At 38.6% G+C, this 26,193-nt stretch overlaps 1 protein-coding gene across 1 annotated transcript in view; it reads right to left on the reverse strand.

Moving 5' to 3' along the window:
* Nucleotides 1-25,673, reverse strand: part of ZSWIM5 (zinc finger SWIM-type containing 5) — a 262,034-nt gene extending 236,361 nt beyond the window's left edge. The window contains exon 1 of the mRNA XM_007164766.2: nt 24,846-25,673. Within this exon, the coding sequence (XP_007164828.2) occupies nt 24,846-25,443 (598 nt within the window). The 5' untranslated portion in view covers nt 25,444-25,673. The remainder of the gene's footprint in view (nt 1-24,845) is intronic.
* Nucleotides 25,674-26,193: the final 520 nt, after the last annotated feature.

The following is a 26,193-nucleotide window of genomic DNA, read 5'->3' on the forward strand; positions in this document are numbered from 1 at the left end:
TCCCAGTTCTGAACTTGTTAATGAGAAATGGGAGCCAGAGGATATTCTCCATGCCCTTTCTATAAGGCAATTCAGGGAGATTGAGCAATCAGTTGCCACTTGATAGCAAATGGTAACCAGCTCTATACACACCTTTATATTACTTCTCCCTCATATCCTGTCTCACTCCCTTTACTTTCACTCTTGCTTCCCTAGGATTGCATTCTCTAATAACATAATTTAATAGCACATTAAAAAGGCTTTCCAAGTTCAATGTAAAGCAGGAAATCTCCCTTAGTCCAATACATTCTATGGCACAAACAACACTGAGTTTTGTGACTTGCAAAAATAAGGACCACAGGTTCCAGATTGGAAAGGAAGAAGAAAAATTATCTCTATTGACAGAACTAATAAATGAGTTCAACAAAGTTAGAGGTACAAGATCAATATACGAAAATCAATTGTATTTAAATACAGCAGAAATGAACTGTCTGGAAATGAAATTCAGAAAACAATTCCGTTTATGATAGTATATAAATGAATAAAATACTTAGGAGTAGTCAACCAAGCAAGTAGAGAATTTGCACTTAGAAAACTACAAAATATTGTTGAAAGAAATTAAAGAGGATGTAATAAATAAGATAATACCCCAAGACATTGTTAAAATGGTATGGTAGACAAAATAATGCCCCCCCCCAAAAAAGTCCACGTCCTGATTCTCTGAACTTGGCAAAAGAGACTTTGCAGATGTAATTAAATCAAGGTTCTTGTGATATAGAGATTCCCTGGATTATCTGAATAAGCCCAATGTAATCACAGGGTCCTTTATAAGAGGGAGGCAAGGGGACCTGGTGGCGCAGTGGTTAAGAATCCGCCTGTCAATGCAGGGGACACAGGTTTGAGCCCTGGTCCAGCAAGATCCCACATGCCACGAAGCAACTAAGCCCGTGTGCCACAACTACTGAGCCTGCACTCTAGAGCCCGTAAGCCGCAACTAAGCCCATGTGCCGTAACTACTGAAGCCCGCACGTCCTAGAGCCCGTGAGCCACAACTACTGTGCCCACTGGCTGCAACTACTGAAGCACGCGGGCCCTGGAGACCGTGCTCTGCAACAAGAGAAGCCACCACAATGAGAAGCATGCACACTGCAATGAAGAGTAGCCCCCACTCACCACAACTAGACAAAGCCCACGTGCAGCAACAAAGACCCAACGCAACCAAAAATTAATTAATTAATTAATTAATTTTTTAAAAAAGAGGGAGGCAAGGGGCTTAAGGTCAGAGAGAGAAAATGTGACAATGGAAGCAGAGGTTGGAGTGATAGGCTATGAAAATGGAGGAAGGAGCCATGAGACACAAAATGTAGATGTGGCTTCTAGAAGCTGGAAAAAGGCATGGAAAGAGATTTTCCCCTAGAACCTCCAGATGGAACAAAGCTCTGCCCACAACTTGAGTTTTGCCCAGAAAGACCCATTTCAGATTTCTGACTACCAGAACTATAAGATATTAAATATGTGTTGTTTTAAGCCACCAAGTTCATGGTGCTTGTTACAGCAGCAATAGAAAACTAATACAAATGGCAATACTAATTTGTACAAATAAACCTACAAATTCAATGCAATCCCTATCAAAATCCCAGCTGGCTTTTTAGCAAAAATTGACAAGCTGATCCTAAAATTCGTACAGAAACTCAAGGGAACCAGAATAGCCAAAACAATCTTGAAAAACAAGAACAACAGTAATCAAAACAATATGGTACTGGCATAAAAACAGACCTACAGACCAATGGAAATCAAAAGCCCAGAAAATCAAAAACCCATGCATATATGGTCAACTAATATTGATATTTGAAAAGGGAGCCAAGAAAACTCAATGGGAAAAATAGTTTATATTTACTGATGGTTTCTTCAATAAATGGTGTTGGGAAAACTGGATATCCACATGCACAAGAAAAATTGAACCCCTATCTTATACCACTCACAAAAATTAACTCAAAAAGAATTAAACTTAAGAATCTGCCTGCCAATGCAGGGGACACGGGTTTGAGCCCTGGTCCAGGAAGATCCCACATGCCGCAGAGCAACTAAACCTGTGCACCACAACTACTGAGCCTGTGCTCTAGAGCCTGGGTGCCCCAACTACTGAGCCCACGTGCCACAACTACTGAAGCCTGCGTGCCTAGAGCCTGTGCTCTGCAACAAGAGGAGCCACCGCAGTGAGAAGCCAGCACACCACAACGAAGAGTAGCCCCTGCTTGCCACAACTAGAGAAAGCCCACGCACAGCAATGAAGACCCATCGCAGCCAAAAATAAATAAATAAATTTTTTTTTAATTAAAAAAAAAAAAAGAATTAAACTTAAGATCTAAAACTGTAAAACTCCTAGAAGAAAATAGGGGAAAGGCTCCCTGACCTGAGTCTTGGCAATGATTTTTTGGATATGACACCAAAAGCACAAGCAATAAAAGCAAAAATAAACAAGTGGAACTATACCAAATTAAAAACCTTCTGTACAGCTAAAGAAATAATCAACAAAATGAAAAGGCAAACTATGGAATGGGAGAAAATATTTGCAAACCATATATTGGATAAGGGGTTAATATCCAAAATGTGTAAGGAACTAATACAACTCAATAGCAAAAATACAAACAATCTGATTAAAAAATGGGTGGAGGACTCGAATAAACATTTTTCTAAAGAAGACATACAAATGGCCAACAAGTACATGAAAAGGTGTTCAATGTCATCAGGGAAATGCAAATCAAAACCACAATGAGATATCACCTCCCACCTGTTAGAATGGCTATTATCAAAAAAAGAGATAACAAATGCTGTCCAGGATGTGGAGAAAAGGGAACCATGGTGCATTGTTGGCAGGAATGTAAACTGGTATAGCCACTATGGGAAAACAATATGAAAGTTCCTCAAAAAATTAAAATCTGAACTACCATATGATCCAGCAATCCCACTTCTGGGTACATATTTAAAGGACTGAAATCACTATCTCGAAGAGATATCAGCACTCCCATGTTTACTGTAGCATTATTTATAATAGCCAAGACATGGAAACAACCTAAGTGTCCATCAAGGGATGAACAGATAAAGAAAATGTGGGGTGTGTGTGTGTGTCTGTGTGTGTCTGTGTGTCTGTGTGTCTGTGTGTGTGTATTATTCAGTCATAAAAAAGAAGGAAATCCTGCCATTTGTGACAACATGGATGGACCTTGAGGGCATTATGCTAAGTGAAATAAGTCAGACAGAAAAAGACAAATACTGTATGATCTCATTTATATGTGGACTCTAAAAACATCAAACTCATAGAAACAGAGAATAGAATGGTGGTTGCCAAGGGCTGAGTGGTGGGGGAAAAGGGGATATGTTAGTCAAACTTTCAGTTATAAGGTGAGTAAGTTCCAGGAATCTAATGTACAGCATGATGACTATAGTTAACAATACTGTACTATATACTTGAAAGTTGCACATACCACAATGTTCATTGCAGCTCTATTTACAATAGCCAGGACATGGAAGCAACCTAAGTGTCCATCATCAGATGAATGGATAAAGAATATGTGGCACATATGTACAATGGAATATTATTCAGCCATAAAAAGAAACGAAAATTGAGTTATTTGTAGTGAGGTGGATGGACCTAGAGTCTGTCATACAGAGTGAAGTCAGAAAGAGAAAAACAAATACCATATGCTAACACATATATATGGAATCTAAAAAAAAAAAAAAAAATGGTCATGAGGAACCTAGGGGCAGGACATTCTCTACACAGACGTAGAGAATGGACTTGAGGACACAGGGAGGGGGAAGGGTAAGCTGGGACGAAGTGAGAGAGTGGCATGGACATATATACACTACCAAATGTAATAGATAGCTAGTGGGAAGCAGCCACATAGCACAGGGAGATCAGCTCAGTGCTTTGTGACCACCTAGAGGGGTGGGATAGGGAGGGTGAGAGGGAAACGCAAGAGGGAGGGGATATGGGGATATATGTATATGTATAGCTGATTCACTTTGTTATAAAGCAGAAACTAACACACCATTGTAAAGCAATTATACTCCAATAAAGATGTTAAAAAAAAAAAAGAAAGTTGCTGTGAGAAAGGGCTTTAACATTCTCACCATAAAAACAACAAAATGGTAATTATGTGAGGTGAAGGATGTGTTAGCTAACCTTATCGTGGTAAACACTTCACAATATATACGTGTATCAAATCATCACATCACATACCTTAAACTTGTATAATGTTATATGTCAATTATCTCAATAAAGCTGGGAAAAGAAAGAAATAAAAGAACAAAGTTAAAAACTCACTTTCCAATTTCACACTTTCCAACTTCAAAACTTACTACAGAGCAATACAAATCAAAATAGTGTGATATTGACATAAGTACACACATATAGATCGATCAACCAGAACAGAGAGTCCAGAAATAAATTTAATTAATTTTCAATTAACTTTCAACAAGAGTGCCAAGACCATTCATTGGGGAAAGAATAGTCATTTAAACAAATTATGCTGGGACAACTGGATAATGACATGCAAAAGAATGAAGTTGAAGACATTTCTGATACCATATACAAAAATCAACTCAAAATGGAACATAGAAGTACAAGAGCTAAAACTATAAAACTCACAGAAGAAAACATAGGAGTAAATCTTCATGTTCTTGTGCTAGGCAATGTTTTCTTAGAAATGTTATCAAGAAAACAAGCAACAAAGAAAAAAATAAACTGTACTTCATCAAAACTAAAAGCTTTTGTGCTTCAAAGGTTATGACCGATAAAGTGAAAAGACAGTCCACAAAGTGTAAGAATATGTTTGCAAATCATAAATGTGATAAGAGACTACTATCTAGAATAAATAAAGAACACTTACAACTCAGCAATAAAAAGACAACCCAACTTAAAAATGGGCAAAGGATATGAATAGTCATTTCTCCAAAGAAGATACACAAATGACCAATAAGCACATGAAAAGATGCTCAATATCATTAGTCATCAGAGAATTGCAAATCAAAATCAACCATAATGAAATACTTCTTCACTCCCACTAGGATGGCAATAATAAAAAAGATAGATAATAACAATTGTTGGCAAGCATGCAGAGAAATTGAAATCCTTATACATTGCTGGGGGGATTATAAAATGGTGTAGCCACTTTGGAAAATAGTTTGGCAGTTCCTCAAAAGGTTAAACATAGAGTTATCATATGACCCAACAATTCTATTCCCAAAAGAAATGAAAACATATGTCCACACAAAAGTTTGTACATGAATGTTCATCGCAGCATTATTCTTAACGAAAAGGGAAACTACACAGAAGTCCAACAACTAAGGAATGGATAAACAAAATGTAGTATATACATACAATGGAATATTATTCAGCCATAACAAGGAATGGAGTACTGATGTGTGCAACAACACAGATGAACCTTGAAAAATTATGCTAAGTGAAAGAAGCCAGTCACAAAAGACTATATGTTATATGATTCCATTTATTTGAAATGTCCAGAATAGGCATAGAGACAGAAATTAGTGGTTGCTTAGGGTTAGAGGGGATGATAGGATTGGGTAGTGCTATTAAAGGGTATAGAGTTTCTTTTTTTTTTTTTAAAGATTTATTATTTATTTATTTATTTTATTTATTTTTGGCTGCGTCGGGTCTTAGTTGCGGCATGGGGGATCTTCGTTGAGGCATGCGGGATCTTTCCTTGTGGTGTGCGGGCTCTTTGTTGTGGCGCGCAGGCTTCTCTCTAGCTGTGGCATAAAGGTTTTCTTCTCTAGTTGTGGCTTGCAGGCTCCAGGGTGCATGGGCTCTGTAGTTGCAGCGCACAGGTTCCAGAGCACATGGGCTCTGTCGTTTGCAGCACGCAGGCGCTCTAGTTGAGGCGCGCAACCTCAGCAGTTGTGGCTTGCAGGCTTACTTGCCCCGCAGCATGTGGGATCTTAGTTCCCTGACCAGGGATCAAACCCACTTCCCCTGCATTGTAAGGCAGATTCTTTACCACTGGACCATCAGGGAAGTCCCCGAGGGTTTCTTTTAAGATGATAAAAATGTTCTAAAATTGACTGTGGTGATGGCTACCCATATCTGTGAATATACACCTGGGTATATGGGTGAGTTGTATGGTATGTGAATTATATCTTACCAAAAGTGTTAAGAAAAAAAGGAAGGGAGGAAGGAAGGAAGAAGGAAGGAAGGAAGTCTGCTAAGAGAGCCCCCCAGTTCCAAAATACTAAGTTTCTTCAGGGACACTGCCAACACTCTCACCTTCAAGGCCTCATCAGGCAGCCTTGGCTTCAGAGAAGAAGGAAGGAAGAAAGGAAGGAAGGAAGGAAGGAAGGAAGGAAGGAAGGAAGGAAGGAAGGAAGGAAGGAAGGAAGTCTGCTAAAAGAGCCCCCCAGTTCCAAAATACTAAGTCTCTTCAGGGACACTGCCAACACTCTCACCTTCAAGGCCTCATCAGGCAGCCTTGGCTTCAGAGCAGAAGGAAGGTTCCTTACTAAAACCTCCCAGCAATGCGAACTTGTCTTGATGGTTTGCTAAATGACATAATTATCACATGGCTACATAACTGCAGTAAGTTAAAATCCAACTCCTTCTCAGTTTTTCAGTTCTGATCTCTAAGTGAGTAGGTAATGGGGAGAAAGTGCTAAAAAACCACTCACTACTAACTGAAGTTCTAAATAAAACTATACTAAAATACTACAAATAAAAACATAAGATTTTGGATGAGGAACTTCTTTTGTTGCTAATTATCCTGATGATATATTAATAATATTTGCAAGGGACAACACAAGAGGTAACAATCTACAAACCTCTGCAATTAGCATTCCCATCATGTATCAAAGAAACATTAATAAAGTAGATTCAACAAGGTTATATTTGATCTTTAAAACCCAAATAATAGATCTGATTTTAATGTCGCATAAATATAATGTGCTACGTTAGCAACATATGGTGTTTATGAAATTAAGCAGATTTACCAACACAAAGAAAAGTAACATCAGGAAGTAGACGACATTTAGCATCAAGGTTATCACTGGAGCATCTCTTGATACTCCCCCTTGCCCAATGTTGACAGTAAATGAACAAGTATAGTGGCCAAGACCTAAAAAGGGCATGGTAACTAGGCTCAGACTCCTCAGTCATGACAGTCACCCCATCTGGTAAGCCACCTAAACAGGAAAATATTCTAGCCAAGAATCTAGACTGGAAATTAGTGGAGGGAGACAGTGAATATCAGTTGTTATCTGGAGACTAGCTGTAGTGGAAGAGGTTGTAATTCATCTGCTAATCTCACTCTTGTAAATTCCCCACATTTTATAAGAGACCAAACAGAATGTTACAGAATTTGTTCCCACATGGGGTGAAATTACTATATGAAATGAATCCAAGAGGCACAAGGAATACAGTGACCAGATACTCCCTTCAAGACCAAGGCATTCATTCCTCTGTCAAGAGAGTTGGCTGCTAGCAGCTCACGGCCAAGTCCTCCTCCACAAACTGCCCTCAACCAAAGTATCATGGGTTGCGTTCTCTAAAAGCACACACTGAGAGGGAATTTGGGATGCAAGATGCTTATTGGAAATCAATACCTGTGAAGGAAAGGCAACAGAAGCAGGCTGAGAAGAGGAAGAAGTCAAACTGTAATGCAGGCCTGACAACCAGGTACAGTTCCCTGGAGCAAGTACTGCCTGTCAAAAATAGCTAGACCTTTATACCCCCACCTTGCTCAGCCGTTTGCAAGCTGCCCCTAGAAGACTGTGATCTCAGGTGAAGCAGCTCTCTGTAGCTGAGGCCGACCCTGAACCAGCTGACAGTTGAAAGCCATCTGCTTAAAGCACTTTCTGCAACTGGGAAGGAGAACTGTGTAGTTCCATCTCTTCCACAGAAAGAAACTACCCCACCCAAGGTTACGCCCTCAGGTCAGCCCACATCTAATTCCAGACAGCTCTGAAGTGTCATCCAAGCTCCAGAGTTCCCAAAAGGACTGACTAAAGTCTCTGTTGCAACTGCATCAGTTGAATCTCTCTGCCCTCCTAATCTTGCTTCCCTCGCTCCATTACAAGTATTGTTCTTAATAAACTTTCTGCAGGCAAATCTCCATCTCAGAGTCTATTTCCCAGGGAACATAACCTAAAAAATCTGATTCCATAGGAAAATTCGATAAAGAGGTAGCTATGATCTACTCTATTCAGTAACCTCATAGGATATTATTTCAGCTAGTGCAAATCATTAAAACTTAGCTGTCTATGGCACAATAATGTCACGGCATCATTCTGTTAAAACAAAAAAAAAGGAACTTAGCAGCATTTAGATAAGTAGCAAAACAGAATAAATCTATAAAAGATGACAAAATTGAAGTATTCAGTAGAAATAGCAAATAGTAGATCTGTGTTAACCTTTAAGAAAATAAAGTAACTATCCTATTCATAACCTGAAATGGGTAGAATAAAAATGGTTAATGAATCACATCCACCCATATTATACACATCAAGGCTCAAAGGCAATAGAGGAACTTATTGCAGGATTTTTATCAAATTAAGCAGATTCTTCTGCATAAATTAGTGGTTCCTGAACTTATTTGTTATGGATCCCTTTGAGTATCAAATGAAAGTTATATATTGTCTTCTCTGAAAAATGTCCATATGCATTTGTAAAATCTGAAAATAATTTCAGGAGTTCCTGGATCCCTGAAAGCCATTTACAGGTGCCAGGTTAAGAACCCCTTACCTAAATCACGTTTATGAAGGTAAAATGACATCTGTCCAACACATGTTAACTTAAAAGACAAAGATGCTGACCAAAATGCAGCTGAATAAAATCATATTGTCTTTAACTTATTTTAATTACATTATTATATAAGGAATATGTAAATAGGTTCTCACTATAAAATAATTAAAACAATACAGATTAAATTTCCTCTTGGTCACCCCTATTCCCCTTTCTCTTCACAGAGATTATTTATCAGTTTGACGTAAATCCTTTCGGACTTTTCCAGTGCTTTTTCAAAAATGTACCACCTATCAAAATGTGGAGAATCATTTTGGACACACTATGTTAAGAACTAGCATTTAAAAAGAACAAAGGATAGGGACTTCCCTGGTGGTGCAGTGGTTAAGAATCCGCCTACTAATGCAGGGAACACGGGTTCAAGCCCTGGTCCGGGAAGATCCCACATACCACGGAGCAACTAAGCCCGTGTGCCACAACTACTGAGCCCATGCGCCACAACTACTGAAGCCCACACGCCTAGAGTCCGTGTTCCGCAACAAGAGAAGCCACCGCAATGAGAAGCCCACGCACCGCAACAAAGAGCAGCCCCTGCTCGCCGCAACTAGAGAAAGCCCGTGCACAGCAACGAAGACCCAACACAGCCGAAAATAAATTAATAAAATAAATAAATTTATTTTTAAAAATTACTCAAATAAATAAATAAATAAATAAAAAGAACAAAGGATAGATATTAGTGGTTTTCCTAATAGCAAATGCAGTGCTGCTAAGATTAATGACTTTTTCATATAACTCTTTCCTATAACCACTCTATCCATTTTTTTCAATTTGACCCACAATTTCCAAATCTGGTTTGGAAAAAGCTAGTGTATAAATCAATCAATAGAGCAACATTTAAACCTGGAGAGCTTGTCAAAGAAACAGATTCCTGAGCCCCATTCCAATTTTAGTTAACTAGAATTTACAAGGGTAGAGCCCCAGAATGTATTTTACCAAAGTTCCTCAAGTGATGTGAGTAAAATATAAAGCAGCAGTGTTGGGAATCACTATTATGAAAATCATAGAAATTAAAAAGATAATGGTTTCGATTCATTTCCACAAAGACCTATTAAAAGTCCATTATGAATTCTACTAGGTATTGTGCTGGATGCTGAATATATTGTAGGATACAGTCCTTGCCCTAGAAGTGCTTACAGACTGGAAGAGAAAATCATACCTAATAATAAATAATTATAACACAAGCTGAAAGTAGAAAGTGCTGTCTGTCCCCTAACTAAAATGTATGCTCCATGAAAGCGGGAATTCTGTTTTATTCACTGCCATATCTCCAAGCGTCTAGACAAGAGCTTAACACATAATAGGTACTTAATAAACAATTGCTGAATAATGCATAGGACTAAAATGGAAGGTTTAATTTCAACTAAGTAGATAAGGAAAAGGCACTCTTAAGAACAGATGTATAGACTGTTAAGAGGCAGGGAAGGTTAAAACAAAGAGAATTAATATTCATAGTACTACCCTACAATGTGTAAGAAATTCCAAGTTGACTTTGAATACATTATCTCATTTAACTATGATATAAACATTCTGAGATGGTATTGTGTCTCCATTTTAGAGATAAAGAAACTGAGGCACAGAAGGGTTAAGTAACTTGTCATCCAAAGTTACACAGCTAGAAAGTAGCAGAACTGAAATTTGAACCCCAGTCTCTAATAATAAGGCTTAGGAATTTAGACCTCATTTCCTAAGAAAAAAGAATGTCTTTGAAGTTTTTTTTTTTCCTGTTTGGAATATTTGCTTTTTAAATAACAGCTTTACTGTGATGTAATTCATATATCACAAAACTCACTCTTTTAAAGTGTACAATTCAGTGGTATTTAGTATATTCACAGATTTGTGCAATCATCACCATTATCTAATATTAGAACATTTCATCACCCAAAAAAGAAACCCCATACCCATCAGCAATTACTTTCCCTACCGCCAGGTCCTGAAGACCACGAATCTACTTTCTGTCTTTAGGATTTGCCTATTCTGGACATTTCATATAAACTGAATCATATGACATGTAGCCTTTTTTAAAACTTTTTTTCTTGTGGTAAAATATAAATAAGATGTACTCTTTACCCATTTTAAGCATACAGTTCAGTGACATTAAGTACATTCACACTGCTGTGCAACCATCACCATTATCCATCTCCAGAACTTTTTCTTTTTTTTATAAATTTATTTATTTTATTTTATTTATTTTTGGCTGCGTTGGGTCTTCGTTGCTGCGTGCGGGCTTTCTCTAGCTGCAGCGAGCAGGGGCTACTCTTCGTTGCGGTGTGCGGACTCCTCATTGCGGTGTCTCCTCTTGTTGCGAAGCACGGGCTCTAGGTGCGCAGGCTTCAATAGTTGTGGCACGCAGGCTCAGTAGTTGTGGCTTGCGGGCTCTAGAACGCAGGCTCAGTAGTTTTGGCACATGGGCTTAGTTGCTCCGCAGCATGTAGGATCTTCCCAGACCAGGAATCAAACCTGTGTCCCCTGCATTGGCAGGCGGATTCTTAACCACTGCACCACCAGGGAAGTCCCTAGAACTTTTTCATTATCCCATAATAAAACTCTGTTTACCCCTTAAATAATAACTTTCCATTCCCCTCTCCCCCCAGCCTCTAGTAACCTCTATTTTGCTTTCTGTCTCTTATGAATTTGCCTATTTTAGGTAGCTCATATAAGTGGAATCATACAATTTTTGACCTTTTGTGTCTGGCTTACCTCACTTTGCGTAATGTCCTCAAGGTTCATCCATGTTGTACCATGTATCAGAATTTCCTTCCTTTTTAAGGCTGAATAATAGTAAATTGTATGTATATACTAAATTTCGTCTATCCATTCATCTGTCGTTGGACACTTGGGTTGCTTGTGCCTTTTGGCAATTGTGACTACTGCTGCTATAATGTGGGTGTACAAATGTCTGTTCGAGTTCCTGCTTTCAATTCTTTTGGCCACAGACCCAGAAGCGGAATTGCTGAATCCAGTAATTTTATGTTTAGTTTTTTGAGGAACTACCATAACATTTTCCACAGAAGCTGCACCATTTTATATTCCCATTAGTGATGCACAAGGGTTCCAATTTCTCCATATCCTTACCAACACTTGGTATTTTCTGTTTTTTTTTTTCTTTATAACAGTCATCCTAATGGATATGAAGTGATGTCCCACTGTGGTTTTTTGCATTTTCCTAATGATTAGTGAGTGATGTTGAGCACCTTTTCACGTGCTTATTGGCCATTTGCATATCTTCTTTGTAGAAGTGTTTATTCAAGTCCTTTGACCATTTTTTAATCAGGTTGTTTGCTTTTTGTTGTTGAGTTGTAGGAGTTCTTTACATATTCTGAACATTAATCCCTTATCAGACATATTCATTTTGAGTGGCTATTAGGGTATCCATTTAGAAATATCTAGCAAGCAAATATACATGCTGATCTTGAATTCAAGAGGGAGAAACAACGATGTACACTTAACAGTCATAGTATTTGCACAGTGATATTTATAAAGTACTTTCATGTATATTAGTTTCTTTAGAATCTCACAAAAATCCTAACACTTGTACAGATGAGAAATCTCAGGCAGATCTCCAGACTACAAATCCCAAGATTAAGATTATTTGGAAGTGCTTCAGGGATCAAAGGGAAGAAGCTGGCCAAGCTGCCTGAGTTTTGGGCCCCATCCCAATTCCCAAAACATCTCAAATTTTTCTGCTGCACAAACTGGAATATCATGTAAGATTTCAATTGAAAATAAGTAGAGTTGCTTGAAACAAATTTGAAACCATTACATTATATACTAACTTATGTTCTTAAAATAGTTATTGAAGCTATAGAAATAAATAAGATTGCTTAATTAGAAAACTTGGGGCAAGAAGGTAATCCTACTTTTGTGGGGTAAGAGAATAAAGAAGGAAGGTAGAAGGAAAACCAGAATGGTGAAGTAAAACAAAAATCTAGGAAGAAACATTTCAACAGGAAAGTTCAGAAGACTACAGAAAATGCTATACAGAGGTCATGACGGATGAGGACTGGAAAAAGGATACCGTGTCTGGCAATCATGAGGTCATTGGTGACCTTTAAGAGATCAATTATAATATAGTGAGCGAAAGCAGAAGTCAGATTGAAAAGGCTTCAGAGGTGGCGAGAAGGTTAAAGAAGGAAAGGTAACAAATATGGAATACTCTCAACAATTCTGATACAAGAATAATAGTGAATGAATATTTACGTAATACCTGATAAGTGCTAGGCCCTGTTCTAAATACTTAACATATTAATTGATTTATACTCAAAACAATTCCTTTTGAGTATAAAACAAATGGACCATCATTCTGGTCCATTTGTAGTTGAGGAAACTGAGACATAGTGAGAAGCCAGAATTCTGCGGCTATCTGCTGCATAGTCCCTGCATATATATGATAATATATAATATAATCACATATATATCATATGTCATATTATATAATATATATGATAATATAATATATAGTAGATAAATGCAAATATACACGACAGTAAAGAGTACAATAATATTGAGTATAATCTATAAAAAACTGAATCACTCTGTTGTATACCTGAAACTATAAAATTCTAAATCATCTATACCTTAATTAAAAATAAAAATAATAATATAATATTGAGTGAGAGAAAAGATTAGCAAAAGTATTTTTTCACAAGAACCATAACATGGGGAAGGATTTTATACCACTAACATCAATGTATGTTGGTGATGCTTGACAGTCATGTCCGTTTACCAGGTGTTGATAGATTTAAGCAAAATAAAAACAGGCTGACTTTTACTGAATGTATTAATGTGGCAGGCTTCCATTCAATAAAACCATGAATGAATAGGGAAAAAATGTAATTATCTCCAAAGGCTTTCAAAGGCATAATACATTCTCCTGTTGCTTACAGAATGCAAGATAATGAATGGATGGATGGACCAAAATCTATTTTACTGATTAGCTCTATCATATATTTGTACCTTTAAAAAGCAACAATTTTTTTAAAAAAGAAAAAAAGGATCCTATGAAGATATAACAAAGCTATTGTAAAGACAGAAATCTATAAAATTTATTCTGAAAAAAAAAAAGAATATCTGGCAGTATTTTTGTCATCTTCCTGCCTGCCAATGTTACCCCTTTGAATCAACTATAGGCTAGAGTATTATAGGGTAGAGAAATGCCATTATAGAAAGAATTTCATGAAGGGTCAATCTAACTTGTAAGCAATAAATAGTGTTTTCAATCTAATATTGCAATATTAGACATAATTTTTAAATTTCTTATAATTGGAATATTAAAATAGAGCAATTTATCCAGCTGTCCTCATTTCTCTAATCACTTTCTACCCTTTGCCTCCACAGTAACTACCTCTATCATTACAGAACACTGTGTTAAGTGCTATTTTAATGTGTATCCTATACTAAACTGTATACTCCTTAAATACAGAATTTATATTCTATTTTGCACAGAATATTTAAAAATGTTAAATATAAGTTTTATAAATGAATGGAGGAATGAACAAACATGAATAAAATTATATGTTGGCATTACATTTATACAAGTGTCTTTTGATGGCAAGAATTTATACACTTTTGCATAAGACCTTTCCAAAACACAGACACACATTTTAAGTAGTAAGAGAATAATTTTCCTTGAGATCCATTAATAAACCTAAAGATAGATAAAAGAAAATAGACTGAAGTAGAAAAGAAAGTTGACGTAGTCCATAGCACTTGTGTAATAAATATTACATAATGTTTTGACTGCCTATGATAAGTTTAAAAACACTGACAACACTAATAAAGGTGATCATTTTTCTAGAACAGTGTTTTCAAACCTTGGCTGCACATAAAACAACCTAGGAACTTTTTAAAAATTCTGAAGTTCAGTCCTCATTCTCAACAGATTCTTATTTAATTAATTCCGGGTAAGTCCTTGGCACTATTTTTTTTTAAATCTCCCCAGGTGATTTTAATGTGAAACCAAGACTGGAACCCACCACTCTTTCCTTTAAAATCAATTTTTGAGGCATAATTTATGTTCAATAAAATATACCAATTTTAAGTATACAATTAAGTTTTGACAAATGAATACAGCCATGTAACCACTACCATAATCACAACATAGAACATTTCCATTACCCAAAAAAGTTTCCTCATGCCCCACTTCCCTCTCCCCTAGCAACCACTGATTTACTTTCTGTCACTACAGCTTAAGGCTTTCTAAAATTTCATGTATATGGAATTGTATTTTATGTTCTCTTTTTGGTCTGGCTTCTTTTATTTAGGATAATGCTTTTAAGAATCATCCATGTTTTAGGCCATCAGTTTGTTCTTTTTTATTGCTGAACAGTATTCCACTATATGCATATACAACAATTTCTTTATCTATTCACCCATTTCATAGACATATGGGTTGTTTCCAGTTTAGGGCTATTCTGAATAAAGCTGTTCTGAATATTCAAGTACAAATCTTTATATGAACATATGTTTTCATTTCTTTAAAGTAGATACCTAGGAATAGGCTGCTGAATCTTATGATTAAGTGTATGATTAATTTTATAAGAAACTGTTTTCTGGGAATTCCCTGGTGGTGCAGTGGTTAAGAATCCGCCTGCCAATGCAGGGGACACGGGTTCGATCCCTGCTCTGGGAAGATCCCACATGCCACGGAGTAACTAAGCCCTTGCGCCACAACTACTGAGCCTGCACTCTAGAGCCTGTGAGCCACAACTACTGAAGCCCACGCGCCTAGAGCCGGTGCTCCGCAACAAGAGAAGCCACCGCAATGAGAAGCCCGCGCACCGCAACGAAGAGTAGCCCCTGCTCGCTGCAACCAGAGAAAAGCCCGCACGCAGCAACGAAGACCCAACGCAGCCAAAAAATAAAATAATAAAATAAATAAATTTTTTTAAAAAAGAAAGAAACTGTTTTCCAAAGTGGCTGTATCATTTTGCATTCCCACCAGCAATGTAAGAGAGTTCTATTTGCTCCACATCCTTGTCAGTACTTGGTAGTGTCAGTCTTTTATTTTACACATTCTAGTGTGTGTATAGTATTTCCTTATGTTTTAATTTGCATTTCCTTAAAGACTAAATAAATATAAAAACAACTGTTCTTAAGGTAAGAAAACCACCAGGGAGAGGGTACTTCATCTTTTGATTCAACAATGTATTTTTAAAGACGGTAACTATATTATACGGCCTTGCTTACCACATTCATCACTCCATTATAATGAGAAAGAAGCAAATGACCAAAAAAGCTTTTCAAAAGCAGGTTTCAGAGAATTTCTTAGGGTCAAGTACCCACTCAGTTTACAACTTCCCACCTACATAAAGATGGCAACATAATGCAGTTCTAGAAGCATAGGCTTTAGTGCCCAACTTGGGTTTGTATTCTAAGGTAGGGAAATACAAAGTATTTTGGAATGATTTCCACCCAAAATAAGTAAACAATTATTTACTGAGCTTTACACAAAACAAGTGGCTAAATGTTCAATGAATGAATCAAGAACTAGTTAATAATAACTTTCAGTGGTATTTTTTAATCTATATAATGTTTTAAAAATCAAAAACATGCAGAAATTACATCTTTATTTTATTTATATATCTTGCTAGTATATCTCCTAGGCTCCAGTTACATATAAATCAAGGAAGAGAGATTTCCATACTACATAAATATTTTTTAAATTATACAACAGTTTACTCATTCATTCAATAAGCATGTACTGAGTACCAATTTATGGCATATCACATTATACATTCTAAGCGGGAGGACAATTTTTCTCAACACTGAGAACCTAAAATTAATCAGTTGGCTACATGTGATTATGAAAAGTATCAGAGTAATTTAGCATATGATAATATAATGCTAAAGCTAATGTTAAAATGAGTGTGATTTCCTTGGCATACCAGCTCCATGATAGGCTAAAAGTGGCCAAGAAGCATGTTGCCTATATGAGGGAAGAAATAAGCCTATAAATACACCACAAGGTAGAAAATTCACATAAAAGTAATCTGGAATGGACTGCAGTCTATTTCTAATATCAAACACAATTCTGAACCATATTAACTTGGGGTTTGGAAAAAGGTTAAGACATGGTTCATATGCTTTCAGGGTTACCTATTTCTTTTTTTTTTATATCTTTATTTTATTTCTTTACAAATTAAAGATGCATTGAAAAATAAACCAATAAAGAGAAATAAGAGGTCCAGAGCAGGGGCATCCCAGGCTGGGAGCAGGTGAGCCTGGCCACCATCAAGGCTAGCCCTTGTCCTGTCCCAGCCAGTTCGGGTTGGAAGATAACTGTCAGCCACTCTGTCAATACTAAAGCCCAAGTGGTGTCCAGGCAGGAGAGACCTGCTCCAGGCACCTCTGCCTCTCTCCTCAAGAACCCCCAGCTTGGAGAAGCAGTGTTTCCAGTAGGAGCTCAGAGTGGGAAATGGGCTGGCTCTGTAAGGTATTGCAAATTGATGATCAGATTCCCTACAGAACCATTCAGTGTTGGGGCCTCTCCAGCTGGAAAGAAGGCTGGTATCTCTCCCAGATCTTAATTTATTTTGTAACTCAGTTCCTAGACTTATTCATCTCTGACAATGTATCTCTATCCATGGGGTGATCGCCAATCATTGCAGGAGAGAGAAAGAAGAGTGGAAGCAGAGAGGGAAAGCTAATCAACCACTCTGATGTTGCTGACTTCCAGGCCCAAGAAGGACTGATCATTTTTCTCTCCACCACCTATGGTCTATACCCCAGCTCTTGTGCATGTGTACGTTTTATCCTTAATATAGGAAGTTGTTGCTAACAGAGAGCTAAATTAACAGCCCCTCCCCCTGTAGTAATCCTGGGATCCCCACTCCTTCCTGCCTGCCTCTCTCTTCTTGAAGGCTGGTCCAAAGGGACACATAAAATTGCCAGGGTCTGGGTGCCTCCAAATTCCCCAATACCAAATCACATAAAGTGAACTGAGAAACTACATGCATTACCATAGGAAAAGCAAGATAAAGTGACGGGATTAGGGGCACCTTCCATCAGTAGGACATGACAGACTGGTAGGATACTTCAGCTCAGAAAAGAAAGTATCTCCTTAAACTTCCCCCTCCCAGCAAAGAGACTGAGGTCAGCTTACATGACTTATAAGATATGCAACTGTCCAGATTTCTCTGCTCTCCTGGGATGCTTTCTGGAAGCTGGCCTAGGACCCTATTCTGTTTACCCACTTGCTCTAGCTCAGTAGCTGCCGAACTTCCTTGTACGTATGACAGAGAAAGTCCATACAAGGTGCCCCCCAGCTTAGGCTCTTGTTTTCCACCAGGATGAGCTTGTACAACATCTCCAGTTTGTCCTCCTGTTTCTCCATGATAAGCTTCAAGCACTGCGATCTCTATGCCCTTAAGCTATCAGTAAGATCCCATACCTTCTTGTACAGTGGATTATGCAGAACTGGCACAACACTCAAGCCACTGGTGATCTGACTGAAGGAGGAGATGCTGAAGAGGCTCTGGACAACTGAGGGCTACCTATTTCTATACACGAGTTATAAATGGTATGCATGAAAAAAATCCCACAGTAATTTGTTCATCCATGCATGTATACTCTGAGTGCTATATTGCACAGTCATCATTTTTTATAAAGAAGGATGACAGGTTTAACCTTTAAATGACCACTTATTTGTCAAAAAAGTCCCACATGTATTAAAAATATTAAATAATCAATCATGCAAATTGAATCAATTAAATTGAAATAATGCTTACCTAATAAAGTGAATGTGGTGATTTCTAATTTAAGCCATATCCAACACATAAAAGTTTAAAATTCACATGAAACTCTGTTATGCAACAAAAAACAAGCATGAGAAGCTGTTATGAGTTGAATTGTGTCCTCCAAAATTGGTATGTTGAAGTCCTAACCCCCAGTACCTCAGAACGTGACATTTTTTTTGGAAATAGGGTTGTTGCACATGTAATTAGGTAAAATGAGCTCATACTGGAGCAGTGTAGGCCCCTAATCCAATAATCTATGTCCTTATAAAATGGCCATGTGAAGACAGAGATACATAGGAAGAACGCCTGTGACAAAGAAGGCAGAGATTGTAGTTATGCAGTTGTATACCAAGGAATGCCAAAGACTCCTGGCAAACCACCAGAAGCTAGCAAGAGGCAAGGAAGGATTTCCCTATTGGTTTCAGAGGGAGCATGACCCTGCCAATACCTTGATTTCAGACTTCCAGCCTCCAGAACTGTGAGACAGTAAATTTCTGTTGTTTTAAGCCATCCAGTTTGTGGCAGTTTGTTACAGCAGCCATAGGAAACTAATACAGCATTTTCAGTATTTCTTTTATACATTAATTTACTGACATATTAATGTCTTGATTTTTAAAAATTATTTTCTAAAATAATACAGTAAATGTGACTTTTTGGGGTATAGCGCTATACATTTTAACACGTGTGTGTATATATATAGCCATCAACCATAAGATACTGACGGTTAATGTCTTGATTTTTTTTTTTACATATTTATTTTATTTATTTACTTATTTATTTATCTGGCTGCACCGGGTCTTAGTTGCAGCACGCGGGACTTTTAGTTGTGGCATGCGGATCTTCTTAGTTGTGGCACGTGGGGTCTTTAGTTGTGGCATGTGGGATCTAGTTCCCTGACCAGGGATCGAACCCAGGCCCCCTGCATTGGAAACACAGAGTCTTAGTCACTGGACCACCAGGGAAGTCTCAATGTCTTGATTTTTAATAGCCATTACTGAAACAAGAGCAAAGAAATTGTTTCACATAGGCTCAAGTAAATTTCCAGCCCTTCCACTTCAAAATTTAGACTTTGTATTCACACTTCAATAATATATTTTTTTAATTCCTAAAATAAAGATAACCTCTAAAAGTCCACTATCTTTAGTTTATTCATTATCATTAAAATCTAAAGCTCTATTCCTTGAGAAAGTCACTTTCAATAAGAATTCATCTGAAGTTTTGAAGAAACTGATAAATCACCATTCTTCACATAAAACAGACAGTCAACATAAAAGATACACACTGTTGCAATGTTCATACACTTACTGTTATCAGCTTATTATATGCGCAAGTATGGAGTTTTCCCCATGTCTTCTAACACTGCACTCATTATAAAAATTCATGTCTCTCTCTCTTAGTTTTAGAACACTGAGAAGTCTGTTTTTAAACTTCTAAACATCCACTATTCAACAGACTTTTTTTACCAAAGTATACTTAATTTACAATGTTATGTTAGTTTCAAGTGTACAGCAAAGCAATTCAGTTATACACACAAACATATATACTCCTTTTCATATTCTCTTCCATTATAGGTTATTACAAGATATTGTATATAGTTCCCTGTGCTATACAGGAGGTCCTCATTGTCTACCTACTTTATGTACAGTAGTCTGTATATGTTAACCCCAAACTCCTAATTTATCTCTCCCCCCCACCCCCACTATCCCTTTTGGTAACCGTAAGTTTGTGTTCTATGTCTGTGAGTCTATTTCAGTTTTGTAAATAAGTTCATTTGTATCATTTTTTCAGATTCCACATATAAGTGAAATCATATGATATTTGTCTTTCTCTGTCTGACTTTCTTCACTTAGTATGATAATCTCTAGGTCCATCCATGTTGCTGCAAATGGCATTATTTCATTCTTTTTTATGGCTGAGTAATATTCCATTGTATATATGTACCACATCTTTATTCATTCCTCTGTCAATGGACATTTAGGTTGCTTCCATGTCTTGGCTATTGTAAAAGGTGCTGCTATGGACATTGGGTGCATGTATCTTTTCATATTAGAGTTCTCTCTGGCTATATGCCCAGGAGTGGGATTGCTGGATCATATGGCAGCTCTATTTTTAGTTTTTTAAGGAACCTCCATACTGTTCTCCATAGTGGCTGCACCAATTTACATTCCCACCAACAGTGTAAGAGGGTCCCTTTCTCTTCAGGGCCTCTCCAGCATTTATTATTTGTAGACTTTTTAACTATGGCCATTCTGACTGGTGTGAGGTGATACCTCATTGTAGCTTTCATTTGCATTTCTGTAATAATTATCGATATTGAGCATCTTTTCATGTGCCTGTTGGCCATCTGTATGTCTTCTTTGGAGAAATGTTTATTTAGGTCTTCTGCCCATTTTTTGACTGGGCTTTTTGTTTTTTTGATATTAAGCTGTACGAGCTGTTTGTATATTCTGGAAATTAACAAACATTTACTAAATATTAAGATGTGTGTGTGAGGCACTGTGGTGGAGGAGGAAGGAGAGAATTCATTGATCAAAAAAAAAAATAAAAGAGCAATGTGATTTTAAAACTTGGTAAGTTTCTACTCTAAAAAATGTTACCACTTATCCCTTAAAGGTATGCAGCTGCTTTCCCTGCTGGAATATCTCACACATAAATAAAAGTCATTTTTCCCCACATGGAAATTTTATTATGATTTTTCATTCTAACTTACACACATCTAAAAAGCTTTTTAGATGAGGATATCTTTTGTTCCCCTAAATAATAGAGATTAAAAACAAATTACATATAAAAATCAACATCTGTAATACTTGTTACTGCTGCATTTCACAAAAGTTTGTACTATAGAAAAATTTCACAGATGTTTATTGATAATATATACATGCTCATAATTATAAACTTACTAGTTAACTTTTAAGCTATAGGTAACTTCCTGAAATGGACTTTTTTATTATTATCGACTTTGCAATTACACTTCTTCCACATGAAGTAGTACTTAGCATTGTGGCTCTAGTCTTGAAGACTATCCGCATACAAATTATGTGTTTATTAGAAAACATGTAGGCTAAAAATATGGGGCTCAACTGTCAGAATCTATGATAATTTCTGGATATTTATATAATTAAGATATACCAGCACTGAAGGACCCTGCATGCCTTTATCCAATTTTTGAAAATCTAAATATTCGAATAAATATAATATTTCTGCATACAAGAGAAAAACTGTTAATGCTTCTTTTCCCTCAATCAATTCACATTTCCCTGAGAAGACACAAACCTCCTTTAAATTTTACCAAACACAGAGAAATCCATTTAAAATATGATGGATAGCAAAAAAGGGTCAACATCTTAAAATTATTAGTAAATTATAGTTGTACCATTCTTATACCATCTGCAGATTCCTGAGTAAGTATTTTCCCAAGGTTTATACTACCACTATTTCCATGGGCTTCTTAAACAGGTTAAAAATGCAGATGCTTAAAACACCTGAACTCTATTACCGTCATAATACTGAGAGATCAGAAAAGTCTATTCACAGAGCTTCAAACTTACAGACGTCCATGAAAACACTAATTTACAATTTTCCCCTTTTAAAAGGAACAGTACTTCTGATTCAGTACTGTCATGGAAAAGAAATGTATCCTTTGAGCATAACAACCTAGTCCTCCCATTTGCTTACATCAAGCTGGGAAAGTTTTAGTTCTGACACAAAATCTGATGTTTTCTACAGAGCATTTGCTTTTCAACCAGTCCATGACTCCCTATTACCAGATTCCACGTGGAAAGTAATCAGAAGTTACCGAATTTAATATACCTGCACTTTGTACAAGTTTTTGTTGTTGTCTAATTTTTTTTCCTTCCAATTTTTTATTCTGTTGTGCTGTTTTATTTTTAAATTTATTTAATTATTTTAAGGTATTCTTGTTTTCCTCATTTAAATCCCCTTATGAATCTTTTCTTTAAAAGATGTTGTTATAGAAATACCCTAACATCCCTTCCTTCCTAAAGTATCAGCCTTTAGTAACTTCCCAATTCTGAGGTTACAACTATGGCTTGGACACAGTAAGGAAATATGTAGAATTTTTAATAATACCACTGAGTAATTATATTGAGTTTGAAGTGAAGTTATAAAGTGAAGAACATCATTACCATCTTGCTACATACAAATCACTTTTTCACTCATCTCTTGGCAATACTTTTATAAAACCTATCATCTAGATTAAGTCACATACTCGCATTTTAGGTTTAAGAGATGAGGGATGGGTTTCTCACTTTACATATTAAAAGATGGTTCATGCCAAGATACAGAATGCAGAATGCTAGAGAATGGAATATCCTTCTCTTCCACACTTACTAGCATAAATTAAAGTCAGAAAAATAAAGATTACACAGCTCATGGTTCTCAAATAGCATTACTTAAAAGTGATTAATTCATTCTCCTACCTTCATCTATGAAATCCAAAGTAAGAATCAGAAAATATGCTTAAATATGTCCTTTCTCCAGTCCCTAAAACTATCATATAAGAGCTCATCACCCTAATAAGCATGCCAACTATCTTATTATAAAAAAAAAAATCTGATTGAAACATGACCTGGATCACCCACAAAATCTGATTTCATTTGTAACTTGACATTATAGTCACTTTCAAAATATATACCTCTTTAAAACTCTTCCTCTCTCTCATCTGCCCCCTCAAAGTTTGAAAATTCTTTCAAACCCAATATTTCTTACTATAAAATGACCACGTAAATTGACACTTTTCAATTCAAAATATTTTAAACAAGAATCTTAAAAGTTAACTGATAGAAACTCATACAAAGAATAAGGTCTACAGACGAATAAAGAAATGCCTATATTCATTTTCATGTTTTCAGTATTAAAGCTGTACACCTTAATAATCTGATTATTCAATTAATTATTTCAAAAATACACACAAACACACAATGGACTAGCCTCAAATAAACAAAACTTTCTCAATCCACTGTCACTATATTCTGACACAGGATAAATTTAGATAAATTTACACTTCACATTTGCAAAACAAACTGTGGCGTATGTTGTTTTAAAAAGAAACACAGGGTTCAGTGACTCTCAATAAACAGAAGTAGACTACCTTATATGAAACACCACAATGTACTACTCTTAAAATGAAAAGAAAATTTCAAATATGTCAGTTTTACCTGGGGAGAAGACAGCTAGATGTCTAGGGTTCCTGTGTAAGTGTGTTCCTGTGCTTGTTTAATTCTAAAAACAACCTCTCTCCAACTCCTTTCAAAAATCAATATTTTTTCAATAAATATGAGCATATACTGTACAATAAAATGCATAAAGATTATAAGGTGCACTTCCAAAATGCTATAACAGTTCAAATAGAAAAAAAAAATCAGTGTTTTAATTTCCCACATAGCACAAGTCTATGTTAAACAATGTCATTTTTTCCCCTTTCTTCCTAACCATTCCACAAATCAGGACTACTGTATTTGTATATTTAATAAGATGAACAAACTGACTAGCTCTGGAGGAGTACAAGAGAAAGAAATCCTTTTCATTTTCCCACAAACAAAAAGATAAAACAAAAGCAAATATGAAGACTTGTTAAATGAGAAGCATTTGAAAAACCCAATGTGACCAGCTTTTGATTTACCCCAGTCTGACAAGGAAGATAGACCCCACCCCCACTCCAGATTGTGCCTTTTTTTTCCTTGGGTGGGAGTGTGGAAAAGAGAAGCTGTCACATTTCCATCTTCGGTTATTGTTAAGTCCACAGCCTAGATTCCCAAGTATCACTGGTCCAGGGGGGAAAATATTAAAGCAGGTAATTAAAATTGTCTGAAATGCACAGTATTTTGTTGATTTTTTCCATTTTTAAAGTTAATTATACCCAGCTTCAGTCTGCGAAGACTAGATTGCCTTTGACAGCCTGTCCCTCAAACGTTCCCTGTAAGACCGCTTGCTCCAGATTCACTAACAATTCTCTCCTCCCTGAACTTAAATTAGAAGAACGCATTTCAGAAATTATTACATCCAGAAAGCCAAATCTCCCCATCCTTCTTGCCTTGGCCTGGGGTGTAGAACGAAGAGTAAAAAAGAGATCTATTCGCTCTTCAAACAAAAAGAAAAGCGGGTACACGGCTGGTGGAGGAAAGAGCAGCAGTGGACCTGAACGAAATGTTAAGAAAAGTTTTTTATGTGACTAGTTTGTCCTTTCACGGGAGAACAGGAGTTGGGCAGAAAGCCGGGGTCTTGGCCCAGGGCTTGTGCAAAGAGAAGGCACCTGCGGAAGAGGAAGCCGGGGACAAGAGAGGAGTCAAGCGAGCACCTACCGACTTGCAGCACATTCTCCACGGAGCCGCTGTCCAGCAGACTGATGCCCCGGCGGAACGGGAGCCCCTCCCCACCACCGCCGCCGGCGGCTCCTGCCCCTGAGCCCAGTCCGGGGGACGCCCCCGCCGCGGCTGCCCCGGGGGCGGAGCCGGCCGGAGCGGCGGCCCCGGGGGGTGGCGGCGGCCCCTCCTCGGCCGGCGAAGCCCCCGCGGCGCCTCCAGCCGAGCCGGCGCCAGGGCCGCCGCGGTACTGGAAGCTGGAGTACATGCAGATCTCCCGCTCATTCCGCGGAAAGGACCAGTAGACGATGCGGCGCTGCACGGGCTCCGGGATCCGCTCGAAGCGCTCCTCCACCCGCTCGTACGCCCACTTTTCCGCAACCGTCTTGGCGGCACAGTCCAGCAAGGACTCGGGCTGCAGGTGGGGACGGGCCCCCAGGGGCAGGCAGCTGCCGCCGACGCCCCCCACCCCGCCGCCGGCCGCCCCGGGCGAACCGCGAGGGTGGTGAGCCTGCGGACTGGGCCACGAGCAGAGGCGCTTGGCCGGAGAGACCGGCGGTGGCGAGAGCAGCTCCTCTCGCTCACCTCCTTCCGCCATTGCTGGGGACTGACTGACTGACTGAGGCGGAGGCAGCGGCGGCGGCGGCGACTGCACCGGCTGCGGCGGAGACCCTGGCCACGGCCACGCGCCCCGCGCAAGCGCCCAGCTGCGGCGCCGGGGGGGGGCGGGGGCGGGGCGAGCAAACCCGCGAGCCTGCCGGCCTGAGTGTGGAGCCTAGGCCGGTCCGGTGCGCGCGCCGCGAGGGCCGACGGGGGCGGACTGAGGAAGAGAGGCGGCGCGCGCCGTCCGGGCCGCCGCGAGCGCGAGGAGGGACGGGAGCGAGCGCGGGCCGGCGGCGCGCGCCAGGCGCAGACGGCCCAGAACGCGCACCGAGCGCTCGCCCCGGGCCGACCTCCACCTAGAGGCCAGCCAAGGGCGAGGAGCGCCGGACCCTCACCAGCTCGCTCACCTCCAACCCACCTGCCGCCTGGAGGGAGAGGAGTGGACTGTGCGGCCAAGTGCAATGGCCGGGCGCGAGCCACGCGAGGAGCCGCCGCAAAGTGCTAGGTTTCCGGAGCGGAGGAAGAGAGAAAACTCAAAATCGGGGTCCTCTGTAGACTGACCAGACGCGCGACCGTCACAGCGGAGCGAAAGATCTGGCAGAAAGACGCTAGGAAGACACTAAGAAAAAATCGGAAAGTTCCAGTGATGAAAACTCTCCTCACACCACAGCAATGTAGAATAAAGTCGGCGGTCCCCTCCGGAGCCGGGCAAAGCCGCACCAGCCCCCGACTGGACAATGGGGCG

Source organism: Balaenoptera acutorostrata, chromosome 1 (assembly GCF_949987535.1).
Source record: "Balaenoptera acutorostrata chromosome 1, mBalAcu1.1, whole genome shotgun sequence".
NCBI lineage: Eukaryota > Metazoa > Chordata > Mammalia > Artiodactyla > Balaenopteridae > Balaenoptera > Balaenoptera acutorostrata.